Source organism: Phacochoerus africanus, chromosome 1, assembly GCF_016906955.1.
Source record: "Phacochoerus africanus isolate WHEZ1 chromosome 1, ROS_Pafr_v1, whole genome shotgun sequence".
Taxonomy (NCBI): domain Eukaryota; kingdom Metazoa; phylum Chordata; class Mammalia; order Artiodactyla; family Suidae; genus Phacochoerus; species Phacochoerus africanus.
The window spans coordinates 82,776,418-82,802,687 of record NC_062544.1 but is presented as its reverse complement, the minus strand read 5'-3'; the positions used below and the strand labels follow the sequence as shown (position 1 = coordinate 82,802,687).

The following is a 26,270-nucleotide window of genomic DNA, read 5'->3' as shown; positions in this document are numbered from 1 at the left end:
TTTTGCCCTTTTAGGACCATAACTATAGCATATGGAAGTTCCCAGGCTAGAGGTCAAATAAGAGCTGCAGCTGCTGGCCTACACCACAGCCACAGCAACGTGGGATCAGAGCCAAGTCTGTGACCTACACCACAGCTCAGCACAATGCCAGGTCCTTAACCCATTGAATGAGGCAAGGGATTGAACTCAGTGTCCTCATGGATGCTAGTTGGGTTCATTACTGCTGAGCCATGATGGGAACTCCAGGACATCAGATTTTAAATGTGATGGAACTTAATTCTGAATGAGTCCAAATTTTCTTCTCAAAACAATTTAACATATGTGCCCAAAATAAAGATAACTCCTTAGATATACAATGGAATATTATTCAGCATGAAAAGAATGAAATATGCCATTTACAGCAATGTGTATGGCCCCAGAGATGATCATACTAAGTGAAGTAAGTCAGACAAAGACAAGTATCATATTATATCACTTTTATGTAGAATCTAAAATATGATACAAATGAACTCTTCTTCGAACCAGAAATAGACTTACAGACATAGAGAACAGACTTGTGGTTGTCAAGGGGTGGGTGGGGAAGGGATGGATTGGGAGACTAGGATTAGGAGATGCAAACTATTATATATAGAATGGATAACAACAAGGTCCTGCTGTATAGCACAGTGAACTATATTCAATATTCTGTGAATAAACCATATGGAAAAGAATATGAAAAAGAATACATATAAATGTATAACTGAATCACTTTGCTGTACAACAGAAACTAACACAACATTGTAAATCACCTATATTTCAATAAAATGAAAAAAAAATGACAACTCCAGGGTTTTTGTAAGAATATCCTAAAAACATTTTACCCGATTTGGAAAATACAAACTTTTAGAGATGTAGGTGAGTGAGACAAATGTCTCCTTATAGCATTTAACTTAGTTACATGTAAATACTTTAAAGTCTTTCATTACATACAAAAGCTATATAGAAATTCTTTTTTTCCTCGTGTATTATCAAACCATTTTATTAACAATTCTTCCCATGTAATTTCTATATCAGTTTCTTCAGCATTACTGCAACAACTTTTTGGAAACATCACATGAAGTGTCCAAGGGTACATTTTGTTCACTTCTTGAGTTGTTAAGGATAAACCACTTTTAAGTCTGTTTACAAAGTCTGTCATTGCAAAAAAAATTTTTTTTTGGCTCCACCCACGGCATGTGGAAATTCCCAGGCCAAGGATTGAATTTAGACCACAACAGCCATGACGCCAGATCCTTAACCCCCTGAGCTACCAGGGAACTCCCATGTCATTGCAAATTTTGCTTCCAGCTTCAAAAACCCATTGCTTCATTTTTGTGGTGAGGGTATTTTTATACGTAATCACAATTCTATGGTTTGTGAAAGCAATTGTTAAAAGTCTAATTTACTTGAAATTGTGAGGTCTCACCATCATATATAATAAATAATCTATGTTAGATTTCCTTACCTCCTTCCCCCCACCCCCTTTTTAACTGATCTGGTTGGTTACCTCCATAAACATCCCATAAATATCTCAAATTAACTCTGACTGGGTGGCAATACCATGCCATTCAAAGTTCAAAGTAATAGAGAGACCCCTCTTGTTACTGACCTGGGTTCTTGGCCTTCCTTAACCAACAGAAATTAATAGGAGGCCAGAAAGAAATTCAGGCAAGACTTTATTTGGGGTCCCTGCTGCAGCAGAGGGGTAGCAAAAACAAGCAACAGGTTACTTTGCTCTCTTGCTCCCTGGGGGTGGGGGCAATGAGCTGTTTCCTTATAAGGGGGGGAGGGTGGGGGTGAGTCCCAGAGTCAGGTTAGAGGGATGGTGAACATTCTGATTGCCTTGCAGGTGATCTAGTCAGGTCTTTGAGGATGTGGCAGGGTCATAAGGACCCTGCCTATTTTAGTCCTTCTGACAGTTATTATTGCTGGTTGGAGTTGGTGGGGTGGTGATTGAGAGACCTACTTCACTGCCTCCACATGTATCTATTCCACAGGGAGAAAGAGGCCCCCGAGGTCTTCCTGGACTCCGAGGTGATGAAGGATGCCGGGGTATGAGAGGGCCCAAGGTGAGCATGACCTGGAGCTGTGGAACCATTGTGCTATTTGTTTTAATCCCTTGAGTTTGAGGAAAATCCTAATTCTTCAGCATAGCTATGATGATTTAGCTCTTTCTCAGACTGAAGTAGAGCCAGAAGTAGAGCTTGAGAAAAGGAATCAAGTGCAAGTAGTTTATTGGCAGGGGACCACAGTAAACACTGGTTGAGGAGTAGAAAGGTCAAATGGGAGGGAAGGTGGCTTAAAAAGGGTGCATTATTCTCTGATTACTGATGGGGGTGGACAGAGCTTAGGCCTGCTTGGGAATATTGGGAGCCAGTGTCAGATGTGTACCTTGATATTATTACAAGGGAGGCGTGAGGGAAGTGGGATATTCACATACCAAATTCTCTCAGGATTAGTTGAGGGCTGTTCTCAGAGGGCATAATTCTTCAACACTTCTGGCATGTCCTGTGCTGTGGACAGCCTCTGGTACCAGAAAAAATTCTTCAGAAGAAGAGTCACAGAATTGGCACTTGGAAATTGGGCTTGAGAACAATGAAAAAAATTTTTAGTTTTTTTTTTGGCTTTTTAGGGCTGCACTCGAGGCATGTGGAGGTTCCCAGGCTAGGGGTCCAATCGGAGCTACAGCTGCCGGCCTAGGCCACAGCCACAGCAATGCCAGATCCTTGACCCACTGAGCGAGGCCAGGGATTGAACCTGCAACCTCATGGTTTCTAGTCTGATTCGTTTCTGCTGCGCCACAATGGGAACTCTGAAAAAAATTTTTTAATTGAAGTGCAGTTGATTTACAATGTTAGTTTCAGGTATACATCAAGTGATTCAGTTATATATATATGTATAAACTGCATACATAAATATAATCTCTATATAATAAATATACAATGAAAATAATCTGAAAAAAGAATACATAATATACAAATATATACATATATGTACATATTCTTTTTTTCAGATTATTTTACCTTATAGATTATTACAAAATATTGAAAACAATGAAATTTAAAGGGTAATGGGTAGGGCACCATTTTGCAATGGTTGCCTTAAATGTATCTTTACCTTCTAGGATTAGAGAATCTCTTTTAATATGGCCAGAATTTTTTTCTACAGCCTCAGAACCCTATAGAGTTTTTCTGAACATAGTGACTGTATTCTGCATATTCTGACCAGTTTCTCTTTCAATTAATTTGTCCTCCTGTTCCTGGAAGCCTTCTCATGCTAGTTAGTCAGCATAGAGTTTCATTTTTGTTTGACAAAATGTGATTGTTGTAGTAAATGGCAAGCTGTGGGAGGGGAGAGGGAGTGGGAGGGACTGGGAGTTTTGGTTTAGTCAATACAAACAAATACATTTAGAATGGATGGGCAGTGAGGTCCTACTGTACAGCACAGGGAACAATATCCAGTCTCTTGGGATAGAACATGATGGAAGATAATGTGAGAGAGAGGGATATATATATATATATATATATATATATATATATATATAGTCACTTTGCTGTACATCAGAAATTGATACAACACTGTAAATCAAATATGCTTTAATAAAAAATAAGTGGCAGGTCACTACTGTTTTTGGCTCACTCCTACAGGGTAAGGAGTTAGAAGGCGCAGTTTTCTCCATGTCACAGGTTCGGGGGAGTGGTACTCAGAATACCGTGATGCTCCTTATGGTCCCTGGAGAAGAAATCTTCATTTTGATCTAAAAATTGCATTTTCTTAAAATTAGGGAACACATGGTTTCCTAAATAAAATTATGATTTTAAAGTCTCATTCAAGCTCAGTTGTTATTCTTTCTTCTTAATTTTAGGGAGCAAGAGGATTTTCAGGAGAAAAGGTGAGTGACATTCCTTACTCTTCTAAAACTGGAGAATAGTTTCTTTGGGAAACGTAATACCAAGTTCACTTGTTTCTCTTTGGCTGGAGTGAGGTGGGGCCTAAAACTTTTAGAAAAGGGGGTACGTCAGATAGTATTAACAGCAAAACTGCCATGCTAATGAATAGCTGTTTGTAAGGTGTGTATTTCAGGTTTAAAGCAGGGATCTTTATGATAATTTTCAAGCCTTGCTAACTGTACAGTAAGTGAGCCATATGTTTATCTGGGAGAGTTGGTCCTGAATTCAAGGTGTGGTCAGAAGGGTCTGGTCAAGCTGGGTGTCGCATGGGAGAGGGATGCTAGAACGGCGCTTGTGTAATAGGGAAGGGCTTTACATTCAGATTCAGGAGCAAAGTATCCATTTGCTCATTCATTCCTTCAAAAAACATTTATTAGGTATCTCGTCTGTTCCCCATATCATCTTTGAGAATGGTTGCAAAGTGATGAACAGGTCGTACAAGAGCTGATAGAGCTCCTTTACTGAGGCCTCTTGGTGCCATCATTCACCTGCTATGGCCTATGACAAATATACGGTGTAATTTTAGTCCAAGAATTTTGTGTACATATTTTCATGCACTGACTCAGCTGTACTTTGGCTAAAAAAATATGCCTGAAACCTGATTTGTGGCCAGTAGGAGTAAATCCACCATCCCACACATGTAAAATGCATCTTTTTCTGATTGCAAAACTCCAAACTTTTTTCTTCAAGAGATCCTTTATAATAAATATGTGAACCGTCATTTTGAGAGAGTTGGCAAAGTGAAGGCCTCATAATTTGGAAGTGATGGAGTTCTTGATGGGCTGTCACGATGTAGCTGCTAGTTTTTGTTCTCATCACTACTTAGCCCTGTTTTTTCAGTTCTTTTCTAAAGGAAGGTTTTTTTTTTTTTTTTTTTTTTTTTCATTTTAACTCTTTCAGAATGCACACACATGCATCCACACTTACTTAATTCTAACTTAATCTGCAGTCTTCCAAGTTTCCATTATGCAGATTAATTCTGGCATATTTGCCAGTCTTTTTAAATTAAAAAAAAAATCAATGGCTAAAAGACCGTTGTTACTATGTAGACGACCGTGAGAAATGTTTCATTCAGTCTTGTGAGGGAGTTACAGTACCTGTCACAGCATGAAAATTTAAAAGGAAGTCTTTCTATCCATTCAAAATCTGAGTTCCTTTTTTTCTGATCTTTTTCTTTAGCACCTGAAACTGTCAGGAAAAACAGTGTGTAACACTAATCCATTTCAGGAAGAAAATAACCATTGCTTTTTAATACTTAAATGCAGTGTATAAATGTTGTTTTGGGAGGTGTGGACTCTTCTGCCAACTGAGGACAATATTAGCAAGGAAACTGACATCAAAGCAATAGCCATGTAATCTGGTCCTCTTGTCCCTAAAGTTCTCAACTTCCTTTGCTCCACAGGGCAACCCTGGTGAGGAAGGTCCTGATGGCTTGGATGGAGAACCGGTACAGAAAATTTTTCATTACGTGACTCCAGCCCCTCCCTGCCCTCACTAGTTTGGGGGCATTAATAGTTTATACTTGTCATGATTAGTCTAGAAATTAAAAAAAACATGCATGTTCAACAATGTTTAAAGTTAATTTATGTATTTGCTCTTTTTTCTAGTTGAAATATAATTGATTTATAAAGTTTTGTTAGTTTTTGGTGTGTAGCAACATGATTCAGTTTTATATATATTCTTTTTCAGGTTCTTTTCCTTTAGGTTATTATAATATACTGAGTATCGTTCCCTGTGCTATTCTGTAGGTCCATGTTGGTTATCTCTTTTATATATAGTAGTGTGTGTATGTTAATCTCAAATTCCTAATTTATCCCTCCCGCACTTCCTTTCCCCTTTGGTAACTATAAGTTTGTTTTCAATGTCTGTGAGTCTCTTTCTGTTTTGTAAATAAGTTCATTTGTATCTTTTTTTTTAGATTCCACATATAAACAATATCATATGATATTTGTCTTTGTCTTAGTATGATAATCTCTAGGTTCATTCATGTTGCTGCAAATGGCATTATTTAATTCTTTCTTTGTGGCTGAGTAATATTCCACTAGACATATATACCACATCTTCGATGGACATTTAGGTTACTTCCATGTCTTGGCTATTATGAATAGTGCTGTATGAACATTAGGGTATGTATATCTTTTTGATTTAGAGTTTTGTCTGGTTATATGCCCAGGAGTGGGATTGTAGTATCACATGGTAACTCTCTATTTAGTTTTTTAAGGAACATTCCTACGTTCTCCTATCCTCAAAATATAAGGACCAAGAAACTTAGCTCCCATAGCACATATTATTGTCCAATATCTTCTTTCCATCTTTTTATTTTGCTAAATTCTACCAACTAGATATTGTTCTAATTATTGTTATATGTAGTCAGTGCTTATCTGGCTTTATCCAAGTATTTATTACTACCACTGATGCCTTCAAAAGGACATGAAAAGATTAATGTTTCTTTTGCCTAAGGTACAACTTTTACAGAGTTTTTCTTTAATGAAGGTTGTAAACTCCCTTGGTTGTTTTTTTCTCTGAAAATCTTATGAATTCACTCTTCTTCTTGAAAGATTGTTCTTGGGTAGATAATTATTTTCTCTTGACGCTTTGGAAATGTAATTTCATAGTCTCCTGGCTTCCACTGCCTTCTTTCATTTTTGCTGTTAAGATGTTGCTCTTCGGAATTCCCATCATGGCTCAGCAGAAGCAAATCTGACTAGTATTCATGAGGATGCAGGTTTGATCCTTGGCCTTGCTTGATGGGTCAGGGATCCGGTGATGCCGTGAACTGTGGCTTAGGCCAGTAGCTGTAGCTCAAATTTGACCCCTAGCCTGGGAACCTCTATATGATGTGGGTGTGGTCCTAAAAAGACACAACACACACACACACACACACACACACACACACACACACACACACACGTTGCTCATCAAATAACTGTTGTTCCTTTGTCAGCAATCTTTACAAAAATCAGGCTGTTTTATAAATTTCCATTTGTTTCTTGTTACCTGCAGTTTCAATAAGGTGTGTACAGGTGTGGATTTATTTTCATTTATCCTGTTTGGGACTTATTAGGCTTTTGAATCTGAGCATCTGTATCATCTCTTGAGTTTTGGAAACCTTTAACTTATTATCATTTTGAAATTAAAAAATCCCCCATTTTCTCTATTATTTCCTTATGGAAGTGTAATTAAAAATTTATGGACCTTCTCATTTTAACCTCAATGTCTCTTAGCCTCTATTTCATATTTTATATTTCTTTATCTTTCTGCATTCTGCATTCTGAATACTTCCTTCATTTTCTAGTCCACCAGTCTTTACATCACTTGTATTTAATATGCTATTTAACTTGCCAATTGGATTTTTAATTTTGGTTATTCTAATATTCACTTTAAGAAATTCTGTTTGACTCTTAAATCTGCTTGGTCCTTTTACAAAATATATAGTTTTTTGATTTTTTACTCATTCTTTTTGGTTATTTAAATGAATTAAACATTCTCATGATCATTTCAATATCTATAGTTATTACAAATTTGTAATTTGTTGTCTGTTGGTTCTGCTATCTTCTCCTTTATGTGTGTTGTGACTTTTGATTGCAACTTTTTTTTTTTTAAGATTTCAGGTTTATTTATTTAGATTTTTTTTTTTAAAGGGCCGAATCTGAGGCATACGGAAGTTCCCGAGCTAGGGGTCTAATTGATGCTGCAGCTGCCAGCCTGCACCACAGCCACAGCAATGCAGGCTCTGAGCCACGTCTGTGACCTACACCACAGCTCACAGCAGTGCCGGATACTTAACCCACTGAGTGAGGCCAGGGATTGAACCCTTATCCTCATGGATACTAGTTGGGTTCATTACCGCTGAGCCACAACAGGAACTACTTTTTTTTTGTATTTTTTTTAATTGATGTATAGGTGGTTTATAGTGTTGTATTAGTTTCAGCAAAAGTAATATAGCAAAGTGATTCAGTTATACATATATACATACATACGTATATATGTATATAGACATATGTTCTTTTTCATACTCTTTTCCATTATGGTTTATCACAGGATATTGAATATCATTCCCTGTGCTGTACAGTGGGACTTTGTTGTTTATCTATTTTACACATAGTTTTTTTGTATCTGCTAATCCCAAACTCCTAACTTATTCCTCTGCTACTGCCTTTCCCCTTTGGTAACCATAAGTTTGTTTCTATGTCTGTGGAAACTCATTTTTGATGGAATTTTTATCTGTGAGAAGTCATTGAGGCTTGAGTAGAGGTTGCTTGTTTCTGCCATGTCTGTGGTGGCAGTAACTCCTGGGACCATGTTAAAATCACCTGTGGTTTTTCACACCATACACAGAGGATCAGAAGTCCTTTGGGCAGCCAAAGGTTATTACTTCCCTTAGATTCCTGCTTTCTCTTTATTCTGAACTCCAAGGATGTCCCTTTTTCTTTAGCAGCTCACTTATATATGTAAGATGTCAATTAATTTGTTGTCTGGATTTTCAGTTGTTTTTCAAAGGGAAGACTGTTCAGGGCATCTAGTCTTATCATGCAGGCAGATTTAGAACTTTCTGCTCTTGGCAAAAACGTGAAACTATCTGAGAAGAGTTTCCGTGTGACTAATGTAACAAAGATTCTCTGTGTATTTCTTTTTCTAGGGTGATCGTGGAGTCCCAGGGTCATCTGGAGAAAAAGGAAATCGAGGAAACAGGGTAAAGTGCAAGGATGTTCTTCTCTCCAGTTTCTCATACTCCTGCCTCATAAACTGACCTTGGCTCTGGGAAAGAATCCGCTAGTGGCTTTAGTACTAGTGGGAGTTAAAGGGTGATAAATACAAGATGAATATTTGGAAACTTTATTTAAGGCTTGACTCTGCTGATAGTGAAATGAGTAATATAAACCAAATTACTTTATCATGTGCCTCATTTCCAATCTCAAGCTTTTCGTGGCTCCTGACGCCAGTGATCTAGTCTGACATTCAAGGCCTCTCAACCACATCCTTCACTAATCTCAGTCAAGAAGTGTCCTTCCCAGCCAAATTGTGCTTCTCACTGTCCCCTGAAGAGTCCTTTTGCTGTGTCTTGGTCTGTGTTGGGTACCCCATCCTGGAATGCCTTTTCCCTACCTTTATCTTTTATGTTAAATTAATTTTATTGAAGTTAAATTAATTTTATCTTTTATGTTAAATTAAAATAATTGATGTACAGTGTTGTGTTAATTTATGCTGTACAGCAAAGTACATATATTCATTCTTTTTCATATTCTTTTCCATTATTGTTTATCACAGAATATTGAATGTAGTTCTCTGTATTGTGTGTATTTCTGTAGAACCTTGTTTATCCATTCTATATATAATAGTTGGCATCTGCTAATCTTAAACTCCACATCCATCTTCCTTTATCCCCTCCCTGCTTCGATCTTCAGTCTTTATTTGTGTATCACTTTTTCTTCAATTTCCATCTCCTCTCTTTCCTCCTCATGATGTAGTGATCTCCTCTTTCTCTGCATCCTTCCAATGTACACTGTTCACACTATTGGCTTGACATTATCTTTTTGTGTAAAGGGAGGCAGAAACCTGGCATATGTAGTGTACCTCTCCCTTGCTGTGCCCATGGCAGACATTATTAATCAATTATGGAATCCACCCTGAAGGATCCGTCTCAACCCAGCTTCTGTTGATTCACTGAGTTACATTTCACTGGGGGTAAAATTTTATTTATATTTTTGTACCTCTCATGGAATTAGAGTAATGCTTTTATCCCTAGATGTGCATTGATTTCCTGATAAGTGAATCAGAGTGTCATAAGACATGCCTCTTGATCAAGGTTCAGTTTTCAGCCTGCAGTTTGTGGATCAGATTTTGGAGAAGGTAGAGAAGACTACACTCATTCAAGACTGGAGAGCCTTCAGTTTCCACTGAATTTTGCTAAACTCAATAAACACTTGTTAAGTGCTTCCTACCTGTAGGACGTTTTAGTAGACACAAAGAAGGGTTCAAAGATAAATAAGTCATAGTTATGACCAATAAAGAGCTGGTTAACTGGGGCAGGAGATAGTATTTGTACAGGAAGGACCCTAATACAAGATAGGATAAAATAAAATCTGTAAGAATGGTGCAAATAAAGAGTCAATGGGAGCTTGGAGAGAAATCTAAAACAGAATGGCCTTTCTCCATCCAATCAATAATCAGAATTTATTGAGCATCTGTTGTAATCCAGGTGTGAGTGTAAAATGAAGAACAAGACAGGTATAAGTTCTGTATCTGAGAATTGGCCTCTATGGGGAGAGACAGACATGAGTGAACTAATCATGGAAGTAGATGTAAGACTACTGCTGACATAAGTACATGAAAGGGGAGGTAAATAACAGGAGGGGTCTGATCGAGCCTGTGCCGTCAGGAAGGCTTCATTGAGGAAGTGAAGATGAGATGAGTAATAGCCAGATCATGAGGGAAGAGGAAGGGGGGAGAAACCAGCCTTCCCTCCTGGGCACTTGAGAGTATATTTAGGGTGGAGAGGACCTGGGCATTCCTGGGAATGCAAGAAATCAAGGCATTCTCTACACAAGACCTCTGTGAGAGACACACACAGGGAATCCCAGGTTAACAAAAAGGAAAAGCTTAGCATTAGAAGAACTCAGGGCGGGTCTGGACAAACAAGGATTCCATTTCAGTAGGAATGGAGGGTGAGGAAAAAAAAGTATAAAGAGTGGGAGGAAAGTCTGGAAGGGTGCGTTGAGTTGACTTAATGCTACATTTAAGGGTTTCGTTTTTCTCTACTGAGCAATCAGGCATATTGAAAGTTTCTGGGCAAGGAAGACGCATGTCCAAAGCTACAGGTTTGGAAGATTAGTGTCTGGGTCAGAAAAAAGAGGGACTCTATATTGGACAAAACATAATAGGAACCATATGCCAGGCTTTGTAGTCATCATTTTTTTAAATTTTATTTTTATTTTTTAATTGTAATCAATTGTTATTTCCCAAGACATTTTTTTTTCTACTGTACAGCATGGTGACCCAGTTATACATACATATACACATTCTTTTTTCTCACATTATCATGCTCCATCATAAGTGACTAGACATAGTTCCCAGTGTTACACAGCAGGATCTCATTGCTAATCCATTTCAAAGGCAACAGTTTGCATCTGTTAACTCCAAGCTCCCAGTCCACTCCACTCCCCACCCCCTTGACAACCACAAGTCTATTCTCCAAGTCCATGATTTTAATTTATTATTCCACTGAATCTTGATAACAGCCCTATAAGACACACCTGTTTCGCAAATAAGAAAGCTGTCTTGATTTCAAAGAAATTAGCCTTATTAGTACATTAAGCAGCAGGATTGGAATGTGGAATTAAAAAACCCCCTCTTACTATTATATCAGGCCAGGGAAGAGGTAAGGAGAGGTCTTCAGTAACAATATGAGGTGGCTTCTTGTGGAGGCCAGAGAACACCCTATTCCCCATGTGTCTAAAAGCCAGATCTCGGGGGGTCCCCTCTCAGTATTCTCAGAATGTGGTTCGTACCCTCCAGAACCAGGTACATAACATCATCTGAGGAAGGTTCCTGTGACTCTATGGCTCTGTGGGAACTATGACACCGAGATGGTACTATTAACAGCAGGTTTTAAGGGAAGCAACATTTGCTTATCATGTCGTAGTCTTATGGAAAGTTGCTCCACCTCTCTGTTTCCCTGTTTATAGCAGTCAGGAGCTCTGGATGCATTTTTCTCTTTTTTCTCCTCTTTTTCATGACATCTTGATCTGCTAATGCTGTGTATATCTGTGATGGGCAAAACCTTCTTTTTCTTACGTATGTTTTTGTGTTGGAACACCAGGAAGTTGTGGAAAGATCCAGGGAATTGGTGATGAGGAGATGGGGGTCTGATGTTCTCATGCCTAAATGGGTTGATTCTTGAGTTGTGAGGGTTAAATGAGGTAATGCACACCTAGGCCAAACATACCACATATTTCCAATAAAGGCAGGTTATTTTCTATGTCTCAACCTCACCTTCTTGGCAGCTAATGCTTTAAAGATGAAGTACTAAATTGCTCTTTTAATTGGAGTCTCACTTCCTCTCTCCCTTTAGGCAATACATGATTTTAGAAAGTGATTATTTTTTTTTAAATGTGATTTTAGGGTTTGACGGGGCCACCTGGACAACGTGGCGAGCGTGGAGAGCCTGGGCTAAGGGGCGATCCTGTGAGTGGTGACTGAAGAATTTCTGCTGCTTTAATCCAGGGATTGTGAACTGTGCTTGGGTAGAGGCAGAGAACATTGAATTGTTCATTAATGAGACATCTGCTCAGCCTGTCTTAGTATTGCAACAAATAAGAGATTTGAGAGGAAAGCCATCTTATAGAACATTTGGGCTCTTAAAGAGTTTGGAGTGAGTTCCCGTCGTGCCTCTGCGGGATCGAATCCAACTAGTATCCATGGGGATGCAAGTTTGATCCCTGGCCTCACTCAGTGGGTTAAGGATCCAACGTGGCTCTGGCTGTGGTGTAGGGCAGCAGCTGTAGCTCCAATATGCCATGGGTGAAGCCCTAAAAAGCCAAAAAAAAAAAAATTGGAATTTTAATTGCATTGGGTTTCTGGGATTCCTGAGAAGGCCCACACAATGAAAATGTACCCTTTTGGTGCCTTTCTTTTTTCTTTCTTTTTTTTTTTTTTTAAAAAAACTTATGCTTCCTGTACTTACTTTTCTTGTCTTTCCCGTCCATTTGAGCTAAGCAACCTTTTATTTTCTCAGGGGGATCCTGGAATTGATGGTTTCATCCAAGGCCCTAAGGGTGAAAAAGGAAGGCGTGGACACCAGGTAAGATGGACTCTGTTCACTTGGGGATACTGGTACCCATGGGAGCAGATGCTGTCTGGGATGGAAGACTTGGGCATTCAGACAGCAAAGAAAACCAGAGTGGAGTTCCCGTTGTGGCTCAATGTTTAACGAATCTGACTAGGAACCACGAGGTTAGGGTTTGATCCCTGGCCTTGCCAGTGGGTTAAGGATCCAGTGTTGCCGTGAGCTGTGGTGTAGGTGGCAGGCTCGGCTTGGATCCTGAGTTGCTGTGGCTCTGGCGTAGGCTGGTGGCTACAACTCTGATTAGACCCCCTAGCCTGGGAACATCCGTTTGCCGAGGGTGCAGTCCTAGAAAGACAAAAAGACAAAAATAAATAAATAAATAAAAATAAATAAACAAAAACAAACAAAACCCAGAGTGCAAACCTGTGGGAATCCACTGTGTGTGGAAAGCAGAGCTGAATGCTAATCCCCACTCACATCCACCTACCATCCTTGTCTCCTAGTTTTTTTTTTTTTTTTCCTTGAGCAAATCTTATCTTTCACATGAGTAATATAAGGTTACTTTACCTCTTTTGTTCTTGGTTTCTTCATCTTCAAAGTGAAACTATAAGGGAGCTCCCATTGTGGCTTGGCAGTTAAGAACCCAGCATAGTGTCCGAGAGGATGTGAGTTTGATCCCTAGCCTTGCTCAGTGGGTTAAGGATCTGGCATTGCTGCAAGCTGCTGTGTAGGTCGCAGATGTGGCTTGGGTCTGGTGCTGCTGTGGCTGCAGCTCTGATCTGACCCCTAGCCCAGGAGCTTCCATATGCTGCAGGTGCAGCCATAAAAGGAAAACAAAAAGAAAAAAATGAAACTATCAGACCCGATGCTTAAGATATTTCCAGTTTTAAAATAATGCCTTGATTTAAAAATTGCTCAGGGTCATCACGCTGCTGGCTTACTTTTCATCGCTGCCACTGTTAATTGATGTGTATCAGGTAGTAGTTATTTTTAAAGGTAAGATCCTTGTCTAGTTCTAAATACTACAAGCATCAGGACAAGAGTCATTACAGAAGGAAGAAGACTTGTTACCTTGACAGATACTAATTTGTTGAAAGCTATTTTTAGATTTTTATGCCTCAAACATTAAAACGCACGACTCTGAAAATGACTAAAACAACCCAAGTGCCACTGCCCACATCATTCATCCCTCCCATTTTCCAGGCTTGAGATCTACATAGCCAAATGCTTACAACTGTAGAGAACTTCTGTTTGCTTTGAACTCCAATTTGCATCCTTTGACAAAACCTTAGACATCAGTTCTTCTCCCCAGATTGTGACCGGTTTGCAACCCTTTTATATATGCCCAAGGCCCTTAATAAAATCTTATATAATTTTGTAAAAAGATGCATGTGGAAGTTCCCAGACTAGGGATCGAATCAGAGCTGTAGCTGCTGGCCTATGCCACAGCCACAGCAACGCGGGATCCAAGCTGTGTCTGTGACCTTCATCACAGCTCAGGGCAACGCTGGATCCTTGACCCACTGAGTGAAGCCAGGGATCGAACCCACCACCTCATGGATACTAGTTGGGTTTGTAATCAGCTGAGCCACAATGGGAGCTCCTTACGTAGATATGTGAGAAAATTGTCATGACTTGTAAGAATTTCTCATCCTGTTGTCAACTGCAGTTATTTTGAACCAACTGAAAGGGTTTTCTTTCTTGGGTTGATGTCAAAGAGCCCTGTGAATAGCCACTCACTCAGCTATGGGATTGAGCTAAGAGAACATCAGGGCAGCAACCCTTAACCCATCCTGGCTCCAGTTTCCTCATCTACAAGTTCGGACTATTAGAAAAACCATTTCAAAGTTTCTAGGAGTCTGTGGTTGCAATGGAAAGAAAAATACTGATTCATATAAACTATGGTTTGCTGCCTCTAGACAAACTGTTCAGGGCTGTGTCTGTCACAGCAGCAGAGCCAGTGGAGAGAGCCTCCTGCCTGCACCTTTGAGAGGTCTCCATCACTGACTTTAGCCAAGGGTTAACCTTAAACACCAGGTCCCTGAATTGTGTGCCCAGACAAAAACTGTCATACTGCATCTCCATCCCCGTGCTCACCTCCAGTGCTGAGCTCAAATAAGGGTCCTAACTCAGTGTTCTTTGAATAGATTTGGGTAATCGGAGTCACTCCCACCAGGTACCTAAGCCTGAGGCTGTGGGCTGCTGACATTCTAGCCTGTTAAGTGCTATGAGAAGAGAGCCCACTAGAGGGCGGTCTTTCCTTGGTATTATTCTGAGTTGCATCAGGAGCAGATTTGGTGTAATGTGCGTGGGGAAGGGGCCCTGATGATGATAGTCTTTCAAACCAAGCAGAAAACCTTGACCATAAGACAAGCATGTGGAAAAGGATGGGAAATCTCTCACGGCTTCACGCCTCTGGGCAGAATGAAAACCAAGACAACCTTTTGGGAAGGCCATCAGGCAACACACATCCATTAGGACTGCTGATTTTTTTTTTTTGATGATATTTATTATTATTATTTTTTACTTTTTACTTTTTTGTCTTTTCTAGGGCCACACCCGTGGCATATAGAGATTCCCAGGCCAGGGGTTCAATTGGAGCTACAGCTGCCGGCCCAAACCAGAGCCACAGCAACGGGGGATCCAAGCTGCCTCTACGACCTACACCACAGCCCACGGCAGTGCCAGATCCTTAACCCATTGAGGAAGGCTAGGGATCGAACCCTGCAACTTCATGGCTCCTAGTCAGATTCATTAACCACTGAGCCACCAGGGGAACTCCTGTATTTTTTTTTTTTAGAACTGCATTGCGGCATATGGAAGTTCTCTGATAAGGGAAATGAGATATCCATGATTGGCTTAGACATGTCATAATTCATCCCTCGGGGCTGAGAGTGTGGTCGAACCAAATGAAACAGATTTTCTTAGCCAGGAGGGAGCGTTGTGTAGTCACAGTGGAAAAAGATGCCATGGTAGAAGATGGGCATATCCTTTGACCTGGTCTTTCCAGTTCCAGAGATTTATCCAGAAGCTTACCATGGACAAACACAAAGCTTTAGCCCCAAGGATGGTCAATGTAGTGATTTTTAATCACTTTGGTGCTTAAATGTCCAACGATAAGGGATTGTTTATATAAATAATGGCACATCCACATGGCTTAGAATATTATAAAGCCATGAAAAATAATTTAGAGGGTTATTTTGTAACAAGGAAAACATTCATGGTATAACATTAAGTGAAAAACCCAAATTACAAACTCCCCTATTCAACAAAGGGTTCGCATTGTAGAATATATCTGTTCATCCTGGAAGGAAAAACACCCAACAGTTCAGCATTTCTTTAATTTTTTTTTTTTTTTTTTTAGGGTTGCACCTGCAGCATATGGAAGTTCCCAGGCTAGGGGTCGAATTGGAGCTGCAGCTGCTGGCCTACACCACAGCCACAGAAATGCCAGATCTGATCTGCATCTTTGACCTTCACTGTAAGCTTGTAGCAATGCCAGATCCTTAACCTGCTCAGTGAGGCCAGGGATTGAACCTGCATCCTCATGGATACTAGTTGGGTTCCTAAACCACTGAGCTGAAACAGGAACTCCAAGGCATTTCTTTTCCTTAAGCTTGTTCTCTGAACTGTTGAAATATTCTATGATGAACATGTATTACTTTTTACCCCAACTTTTTATTTTGGAAAATTTTAGATCTGCAGAAAAAGTTTTAGTTTCAAGACTAGCACAGTGAACATCATTTGTTATCATTGGGACATATTTGCTTCATATCCTATTTTTTTTCTTTTTATGGCCACACTTGTGGCATATGGAAGTTCCTGGGCTAGGGGTTGAATCAGAGCTGCAGCTGAGCCCCACATCACAGCTACAGCAACACTGGATCTGAGCCACATCACAGCTTGTGGCAATACCAGATCCTTAACCTACTGAGTGAGGCCAGGGATCAAACCTGCATCCTCACAGAGACTATGTCAGGTTCTTAACCTGCAGAGCCACAATGGGAACTCTACTTTATCTATCCAAATACATAGGTAATATATGTATATATTTTGCTGAATCATTTGAGGAGTAATTAAAAGTATCATGATATTTTGCCTCTGAATGTTCAACATATATCCTTCAGGAACATTCTCCTACATAAGTACAATATAATCATCACATTTAAAATTTTTCATATTGATGCAAAATTATTTTCTAATGTATAGGTCATATTCAGATTGCCATGCTTGCCCCCAAAATGCCCATTCTGGCTGTTTTTACTGTTGTTCTGGGACTCGGTCAAGGACTAAATGGTGCAATTAGTTGTCTTGGCTTTGTAGTATTTTTTAACCATGATCGTTGCCCAATTATTTGCCTGTTTACATGACATCGACATTCCAGACCAGTTTTGCTAAACATTCCTTAGTTAGGATTTGCCTGATTGTTTCCTCATGACTAGATGCAGGTTAGACATTTTTGAAAGGAGATCATTTAATTCTGGACCCTTCACACCAGGAGGGACACTGCCAGTCTGTCTCATTATTGGTACATTAATTTTTGTTACTGGATTAAGAGAGTGTCCACCAGACTTTATTGTAGACATACTTTCCCCCTTCTTTCCAATGATTAACCAGTCTGGGAAATGATACTCTGTATATTTCTTATTTCTGAACAACCTTTCCCCCAGTGGTTCTAGCATCTGCCCAAATAATTCCTTTACTATGCTGACTGCAAAAAATTATTTACCATTAAAATGAGAAAATGACAAACATTTTAAGGGTCTTTATTATATCTAGACCAAATCTGAGAGTTCTTTACCTAAAACCTTCTCCCTCATGTAACCTACTTTATTCAAAAAAATTCCCATTGTAAAAGTAACACTTACTGCAGATACTTGGGAATGTGGAAGAGTAAAATGTAGAGAGAAAAAAAGCAGTTGTTCCAGTAACCAAGAAAACCATCAGTTTATTGGACTTTCCTAACTTGCTGAGGTCGAAGCTACTCTCCTTAAAAAAGTCAGGAGAAGATCCCGTGACCCCATTAAAAACATTTCTAGAACAATATAAAAAAAAAAAGAGGAATCATCATTTTGTCTTTCTGCTTATTTGGAATAAGTTATTTTTTCACAAAACTTAGCATACTTGAAAAGAACAACATGGTAGCAATTTTTTTCTACTTTATAAACTTTTGATCAATGTAATTTTTTGAAGTGATTTTTATTTTTTCCATTATAGCTGGTTTACATAATTTTTATTTGCTGTTACACTATTTTGATAAACATTCTACTTTAATGAACATTTCCCTTCTATTGTGGGATACTTAAATTATTTCAGGATTTACTTTGTTATTAGTCACAGTTGGAAGAATAGCTTTGCACACAATCTTTGTTTCTGTATTTCATATTTTCCTCAATTTATGTATTCTTAATTGCATTAGCATGTAACATCACTGAATAACTAACTAAAGTATCCCCACTTGAGACCCAAGTTGGTTTTTCACTTCACCTGAAATGTTGACTCATTTTTGCTCTGGACATCACTCACTTTCACCCTTATGATCTTAAAGAAGTGAGAACAGTAGAGGATTTCCCCATTCTGACTGTATAGCCTCCCCCTCATCACCGTCCTGTATCCGTCACCCCGTGTGTGCAGAGACGACCTCTCCTGCCTCCCATTTCTGCTTGTATATTTTTCAAGTATTAAGCATGTCTTGTTGGAGGTGGATGCCTGCTGTCCCAGCATGGTGAACCCTGAGGAGCTGTCAGACAATCTTCAGGGAAAGAGGCACACATAATGGATATTTTATTTTATTTTACTGGAATACAAGTTGTATTAATTTCAAGGGAACAGCAAAGTAAATCAATGATGCATATACATATATCCATTCCTTTTCAAATCCTTTTCCCATATATGTTATTATACAATGTTGATTAAATTTTCCTGTCCTATACAGTAGGTCCTTATTTCCCATCTATTTCATATATAGTAGTGTATATACATCAATCCCAATCCTCTAATTTACACCTCCCCACCACATTTCCCCTTTGGTAAACATAAGTTTGGTTTCAAAATCTTTGAGTCTGTTTCTGTTCTGTAGGTTCCAGTCTATCAGTTTTATTAGATTTCACTGTTAGTGATTTCATGATATTTGTATTTGACTTAATTCACTTAGTATGATAATTTCTAGGTCCATCCATGTTGGTGCAAATGGCATTATTTCATGCTTTTTATGGCATAATATTCCATTGTATATATGTACCATTTCTTCTTTATCCATTCCTTTAAGAATGGACATTTAGGTTGCTTCCCTGTGTTGGCTATTGTAAATAGTGCTGTAATGAACACTTGGGGTGCATGTATCTTTTCAAATAATGATTTTCTTTGTTTAGATGCCTCAGAGTGGGATTTATGGATTATATGGTAGTTCTATAATTGGCTTTTTAAGGAACCTCCATACTGTTTTTCATGGTGGTTGCACCAATTTTTATTCCCACCAACAGTGTAGCAGGATTTCCTTTTCTCCACACCCTTTCCAGCTTTTATTATTTGTAGTCTTTTTAGTGATGGCCATTCTGACTGGTGAGGTGTTACCTCATTGTAGTTTTGATTTTTCATTTCTCTAATAATTAGTAAAGTTGAGCATCTTTTTATATGCATTTTGGCCATCAGTATATCTTTGGAGAAATGTCTGTTTAGATCTTCTGACCATTTTTTAGTTGGAGTGTTTGGTTTTTTTTTGATATAAAACTGTGTGAGATGTTTGTATATTTTGGAGATTAATCCCTTGTCAGTTGTTTGCAAAAATTTTTTTCCCATTCTTTGGGTTGTCTTTTCATTTTATTAATGGTTTCCTTTGCTGTGCAAAAGGTTTTAAGTTTAATTAGGTCCCACTTGTTAATTTTTATTTTTATTTTCATTACTCTAGGAGGTGGGTCAAAAAATATATTGCTGCCATTTATCTCAAAGAGTGTTCTGCCTATGTTTCCATCTAGGGTTTTTATAGTATCAGGTCTTATATTTAGGCCTTTAATCCATTTTGTGTGTTGTGTAAGAGAATATTTTAATTTCATTCTTTTATGTGTAGCTGTCTAGTTTTCCCAGAACCACATATTGAAGAGATTTTCTTTTCGCCATTGAATATTCTTGCTTCCTTTGTCATTGATTAATTGACTATATGTGTGTGGGTTTATTTCTGGACTTTCTATACTGTTCCACTGATCTATATGTCTGTTTTCGTACCAGTACCATACTGTTTTCTTTTTCTTTTTTTTGGGGGGGTGCCACACTTGTGGCATATGGCTATAGGCTAAGGGTCAAATTGGTGCTGCAGCTGCCAGCTTGTACCACATAGCCACAGCAACATGGGATCCGAGCCATGTTTGTGACCTAGACCAGAGCTCATGGCAATGCTAGATCCTTAACACACTGAGCGAGGCCAGGGTGTGAACCCACATTCTCATTGATACCATTTGGGTTCATTGCCACTAAGCCACAGTAGGAACTCCAGTACTATACTGTTTTGATGACTGTAGTTTTGTAATGTAGTCTGAAGCCAGGGAATTGATTCTTCCAGTTTTGTTTTTCTTTCTGAAGATTGCTTTGGCTATTCAGGGTCTTTTGTGTTTTCATACAAATTAAAAAATTTTTTTGCTCTAGTTCTGTGAAAAATGCCATTGGTAATTTAATAGGGATTACACTGAATCTGTAGATTGCTTTGGATAGTATGGCCATTTTGACAATACTGATATTCCCAATCCAAGTACATGGTATATTTTTCTGTTTGTGTCATCTTTGATTTCTTTCATCAGTATCTTTTAGTTTTCAGAGTATAGGTCTTTTGCCTCTTTAGGGAGGTTTATTCTTAGGTATTTTATTCTTTTTGATGTGATGGTAAGTGGGATTGTTTCCCTAATTTCTCTTTCTTATCTTTCATTGTTAATGTATAGGAATGCAAGAAATTTCTGTGTATTAATTTTTTATCCTGAAGCTTTACCAAATTAATTGATGAGCTCTAGTAGTTTTCTGGTAGCATCTTCAGGGTTTTTAAATTTTTATTATTTTATTTAATTTTTAATTTTTATTTTTGGTCTTTTTAGGGCCATACCTGTGGCATATGGAGTTCCCAGGCTAGGGGTTGAATTGGAGCTACAGCTGTTGGCCTATGCCACAGCCACGGAAACTCTGTATCAGAGCCATGTCTGTGACCTACACCATAGCTCATGGCAATGCCAGATTCTTAACCCACTGAGAAAGGCCAGGGATTGAACCTGCGGACTCATGGATGCTATTCAGATTCGTTTCCGCTGAGCCATGATGGGAACTCCATTTTTTAAAAAAATTATAGTTGATTTACAATGTTCTGACAATTTCTGCTTTAGAGCAAAGTGACCCAGTTATACATATACATACATTCTTTTTCTCACATTATCATCCATCATGTTCCATCACAAGTGATTGGATATAGTTCCCTGTGCTATACACCAGGAAGTTATTGCTTATCCATTCCAAATGCTATAGTTTACCAACCCCCAACTCTCAGTCCATCACACTGCCTCCACCTCCCATTTGGCAACCACAGACTGTTCTCCATGTCCATGAGTTTGTTTCTTTTCTGTAGATAGGTTCATTTGTGCCGTATGCTAGGTTCCAGATATGTGATATCATATGGTATTTGTCCTTCTCTTTCTGACTTACTTCACTTAACGTGAGAGTTCCATTTATGTTGCTGCAAATGGCATTATTTTGTTCTTTTTTATGGTTGAGTAGTATTCCATTGTGTATATGTACCACATCTTCTTAGTCCAGTCATCTATTGGTGGACATTTAGGTTGTTTTCGTGTCTTGGCTATTGTGAAGAGTGCTGCAATGAACACAGGGGTGCATGTATCTTTTTCAATGAAAGTTTTGTCAGGATATATGCCCAGGAGTGGGATTGCTGGATCATATGTTAGTTATTTAGTTTTCTGAGTTTTCCATAGTGGTTGTAGCAATTTACATTCCCACCAATAGTGAGGAGGGTTTCCTTTTTTCCACACCCTCTCAAGAATTTGTTATTTATGGACTTATTAATGATAGCCATTCTGACTGGTGTGAGGTGGTACTTCATTGTAGTTTTGATTTGCATTTTTCTAATAATAAAGACAAAAATAAGCCAATAAACCTAATCAAACTTATAGGCTTTTGCATAGCAAAGGAAACTAGAAAAAAGACAACCTCTGGAATAGGAGAAAATAGTTACAAATGAGGCTACTTACAAGAGCTTAATCTCCAGAATATACAAACAGTTCATAAAACTCAACAGCAAAAAAACCAAAAAACCAAAAAAACAAAAACAGCCCAACTGAAAACTGGGCAGAAGACCTGAATAGGATTTTCTACATATAGTGTCATGCCATTTGCAGTGACAGTTTTACTTTTTCTTTTCTAATTTGGATTCCTTTCATTTCTTTTTCTTCTTTGATTTTTGTAGCTAGGACTTCCAAAACTATGTTGAATAAAAGTGGTGAGACTGGACAACCTTGTCTTGCTCCTGATCTTAGCTGAAATGTTTTCAGCTTTTCATCATTGAGATTGATGTTACTGTGGATTTGTCATATATGGCCTTATTATGTTGAGATATGGTCCCTCTATGCCTACTTTATGGAAAGTTTTTATCATAAATGGGTGTTGAGTTTTGTCAAAACATTCTTCAGCCTCTATTGAATTGACCAAATGTCTTTTATTCTTCAGTTTGTTGATGTAGTGTATATCACATTGATTGATTTGCGTATATTGAAAAATTCTTGAAAATTTGGGATAAATCCCACTTGAACATGGTGTATGATTCTTTTAATGTATTGTTGTATCAGTTCGCTGATATTTTGTTGTAGATTTTTGCATCTATGTTCATTGATGATATTGGCCTGTAGTTTTCTTTTTTATGGTGTCTTTGTCTGGTTTTGGTATCAGGGTGATGGTGGCTTCATAGAATGTGCTTGGGTATTCTTTCCACTGCAATTTTTGAGAAGAGTTTCAAAAGGGTCTGTGTTAGCTGCTCTCTAAATGATGGAATTTGCCTGTGAAGTCATCAGGTCCTGGACTTTTGTTCTTTGGAAATTTTTAAATCATATTTTCAATTTCCGTACTCGTCACTGGCCTATTCATACTTTCTGTTTCTCTCTTGTTAAGTCTTAGAAGGTTGTAACTTTGTAAGAATTTGTCCATCTCTTTTAGGTTGTCCATTTTATTGGCATGTAGTTGCTTGTGGTAGTCTCTTCTGATCCTTTGTATTTCTGTGGTGGTGTCAATTGTAATTTCTCCTTTTTCATTTCTTATTGATTTTAGCCCTCTCTCTTTTTTTCTTGATGAGTCTAGCTAAAGGTTTATCAATTTTGTTTATCTTTTTTTTTTTGTCTTTTTAGGGCCACACCCATGGCATATGGAAGTTCCCAGGTTAGAAGTTGAATTAGAGCTGCAGCTGCCTATGCCACAGCCACAGCAATGAGGGATCCAAGCTGCATGTGCAACCTATACCACAGTTCATGGCAACACCAGATCCTTAACCCACTGAGCACGGGCAGGGATCAAATCCATGTCCTCATGAGTACTAGTTGGGTAATGCCACTGAGCCATGATGGGAACTCCTAATTTTGTTTATCTTTTCAAAGAACCAGCTTTTAGCTTCATTGATCTTTTCTATTGTTTTTTTTTTTGTCTCTATCTCATTTGTTTCTGCTTTGATTTTTATTTCTTTCCTTCTCCTAACCTTGGGTTTTATTTGTCCTTTCTCTACTTGTTTTAGATGTAAGGTTAGCTTGTTTATTTGGGAATTTTCTTGTTTCCTGAGGTGAGATTGTATTGCTATAAATTTCCCTCTTAGAACTGCTTTTGCTGTGTCTCACAGGTTTTGGATCATTGTTTCTTTGTTGTCATTTGTGTCTAGGTTTCATTTGTTTTCCTTTTTTGATTTCTTCAGTGATCCATTGGTTGTTTAGTAGCATATTGTTTAGCCTCCATGTGATTGTATTTTTTGCTGGTTTTTTACTGTGGTTGATTTCTAGTCTCATAGCTTTGTGGTTAGGAAATGTGCTTCATATGATTTAAATTTTCTTAAATTTACTGAGGTTTTTATTTGTGGCTCAAGATGTGATCTATCCTGGAGAATGTTCAGTGTGCACTTGAAAAGAATGTGTATTCTTCTGCTTTTAGATGGAATGTTCTGTAAATATCAATTAATTCTATCTGGTCTAGTGTGTCATTTAAGGTCTATGTTTCTTTATTGATTTTCTGTTTGAATGATGTGTCCATAGATGTTAAAGTCCCCCCCTCCTTATTTTACTGTTGATTTCCCCTTTTATGGCTTTATGTAATGTGGTGCTCCTATGTTGGGTGCATACAGTATTTATGATTATTATGTCTTCTTTTTGAATTGATCCCTTGGTCATTAGGTAGTGTCCTTCTTTGTTTCTTATAACATTCTTTATTTTAAAGATAACTTTGTCTGATATGAGTATTGCTACTCCAACTTTCTTTTCATTTCCCTTTTTATGGAATACTCTTCCATTCCCTTTCAGTCTCTGTGTGTTCCTACAACTAAAGTGGGTTTCTCGTAGACAGCATATATACAGGTCTTGATTTTGTATTCATTCAGCCAGTCTATGACTCTTTGTTGGAGCATTTAATATATTTACATGAATTTTTTTCTTTCTTTCTTTTTAGGGCTACATATGGAAGTTCCCAGGGTAGGGGTTGAATTGGAGCTGCAGCTTCCAGCCTATGCCACAGCCACAGCAACACCAGATCTGAATCACTTCTGTGACCTATGCCAAAGCTTGTGTCAATGTCTGATCCTTAATCCACTGAGCAAGGCCAGGGATTGAATCCACATCCTCATGGATACTAGTTGTGTTCTTAAGCTGCTAAGCCACAATGGGAACTCCTACATGGATATTTTAAAATACCAGAACTAAATCCATTTTCTTCCAGAGGAGTGCTAGCCAATAGAACTTTCTGTGTCATGGAAATAATCTATATCCTTACAGTCTAATGTGGAAGCCACTGGCTACATGTGGTTACTGAACACTTGAAACGTGCCTACTGTAACTGAGGAACTAAAGTTTTAATTTAACTTTTTCTTTTTTTGGCCATGCCCATGGCTTGCAGAAGTTCGCAGGCCAGGGAATAAACCTGTGCAACAGCAGTGACCTGAGCAACAGCAGTGAACACCAAATCTTCAACCCACTGAGCCACTAGGGAACTCCTAACTTGCTTTAGATTAATTTAAATATTAGCCACATGGGATGAGCTAATATTTTCTATATGGGACAGCTCATGTCTAGAGAGTAAACTCACCATATGTGTAGGCATCTAAACGAATCTTTCTTTTACCTCTTTCTTTTCAGGGAAGTTCTAGTATTGATGGACCTCAGGGGGAAACCGGGAATGCTGGCCCTCAGGTAGGTACAGCTGCTTCCGGGATGTATTTTATCTGCTTTTGTGGAAGAGAGAGGTAGGCTGGAGTGAAAACCGGCCTGTTTCTTTTTATAAGGTCTCTACTTCTCTTCTGTCCTTAGGGTTCAAGAGGAAGACAAGGTCTGCCAGGGCTGAAGGTCAGTGCTTTCTGGAAAGAGTTGCTTCTGTTCTACACATACGGCTACTTTAAATAGTTCTGGGGTCAAGGAGGGGTGTTGCTTGGGCTGTTGGAAGTTGCATGATCCCTGGGAAGTTTGCATGGGGACCTTTTCCATGAAGAAGGGAAAGTTTGTATGGTTCTCCTCTGCTCTCTCCCCAGCATGCTGTATTATTTCATTTAGATAGAAAATAAGCTAATATCTTAAAACAGTTGCTTTTACCTTTGAAATAATGACTTTTAAAGAAGAAGGACTTGGTGTGGGTGCATAAGGGGTCTCATAGTCACTAAATAAAGGGAAAAAGTTGAGCTTTAACAATTTTCAAAGAAGAAATGGTGTGATTTGAGGGTGGAATGGGATATCTCTATGGGGGAATCTTATTTTACTAAGGATTTATCTAACACCAGACGCTGAGCTAGACCTTTATTTATATGCCTCATGTAAACCTTTCTAGAAGTTTATGAGCATCGTTGGTTACTTTTTATGGATAAGAGAGGAAATACAGGCTTAGCAAAATGAAGTTAGTTGTCAGAGACCACAAATCCAAAGATTAAGATGCTCTTGGAAATTTTTATACAAAACGAAAGTTACCTTTATTATGTAAACTCCTACTTAATGTATTCTGGTCACGCTCTGCTGGAATTTTTTTTTTCAGCATCCCCATGATTTAGAGATAGAGGAAAAGTCAGAGACTGACTTATGTCATCTCTAAGCCTAGGAATGCGTGAGTGTGTTTGTGTCTGTAAGATGGGAAATGACCTTTTAGTTACAGGAAGAATGGGCTCCTGTCTCTTCAATCCAAACATGTCGAAAAAGCATGGCTATTGAGAAATCTCAAGTCTCAAAAATCCAAACAAGTTTTGTTGACACCAAGCAAAATATTATTTCTCATGAGATGTTAAGATTTGAAGTAATTCTTTTTTTTTC

General features: G+C 38.4%; 1 protein-coding gene across 7 annotated transcripts in view; it reads left to right on the top strand.

The window, feature by feature from the left end:
• The window catches only part of LOC125120356 (collagen alpha-4(VI) chain-like), a 134,040-nt gene that overhangs the window by 55,007 nt on the left and 52,763 nt on the right, over positions 1-26,270 (top strand). For all 7 annotated transcript variants that reach the window (XR_007133309.1, XM_047768426.1, XM_047768449.1 and 4 more), the window contains exons 14-21: positions 2,016-2,087; positions 3,884-3,910; positions 5,371-5,415; positions 8,608-8,661; positions 12,090-12,152; positions 12,703-12,768; positions 25,116-25,169; positions 25,287-25,322. Coding sequence is in view for 6 of the 7 variants with exons in the window: in XM_047768426.1 (XP_047624382.1) it covers positions 2,016-2,087; positions 3,884-3,910; positions 5,371-5,415; positions 8,608-8,661; positions 12,090-12,152; positions 12,703-12,768; positions 25,116-25,169; positions 25,287-25,322 (417 nt within the window). In the remaining variant the exon portion in view is untranslated. The remainder of the gene's footprint in view (positions 1-2,015; positions 2,088-3,883; positions 3,911-5,370; positions 5,416-8,607; positions 8,662-12,089; positions 12,153-12,702; positions 12,769-25,115; positions 25,170-25,286; positions 25,323-26,270) is intronic.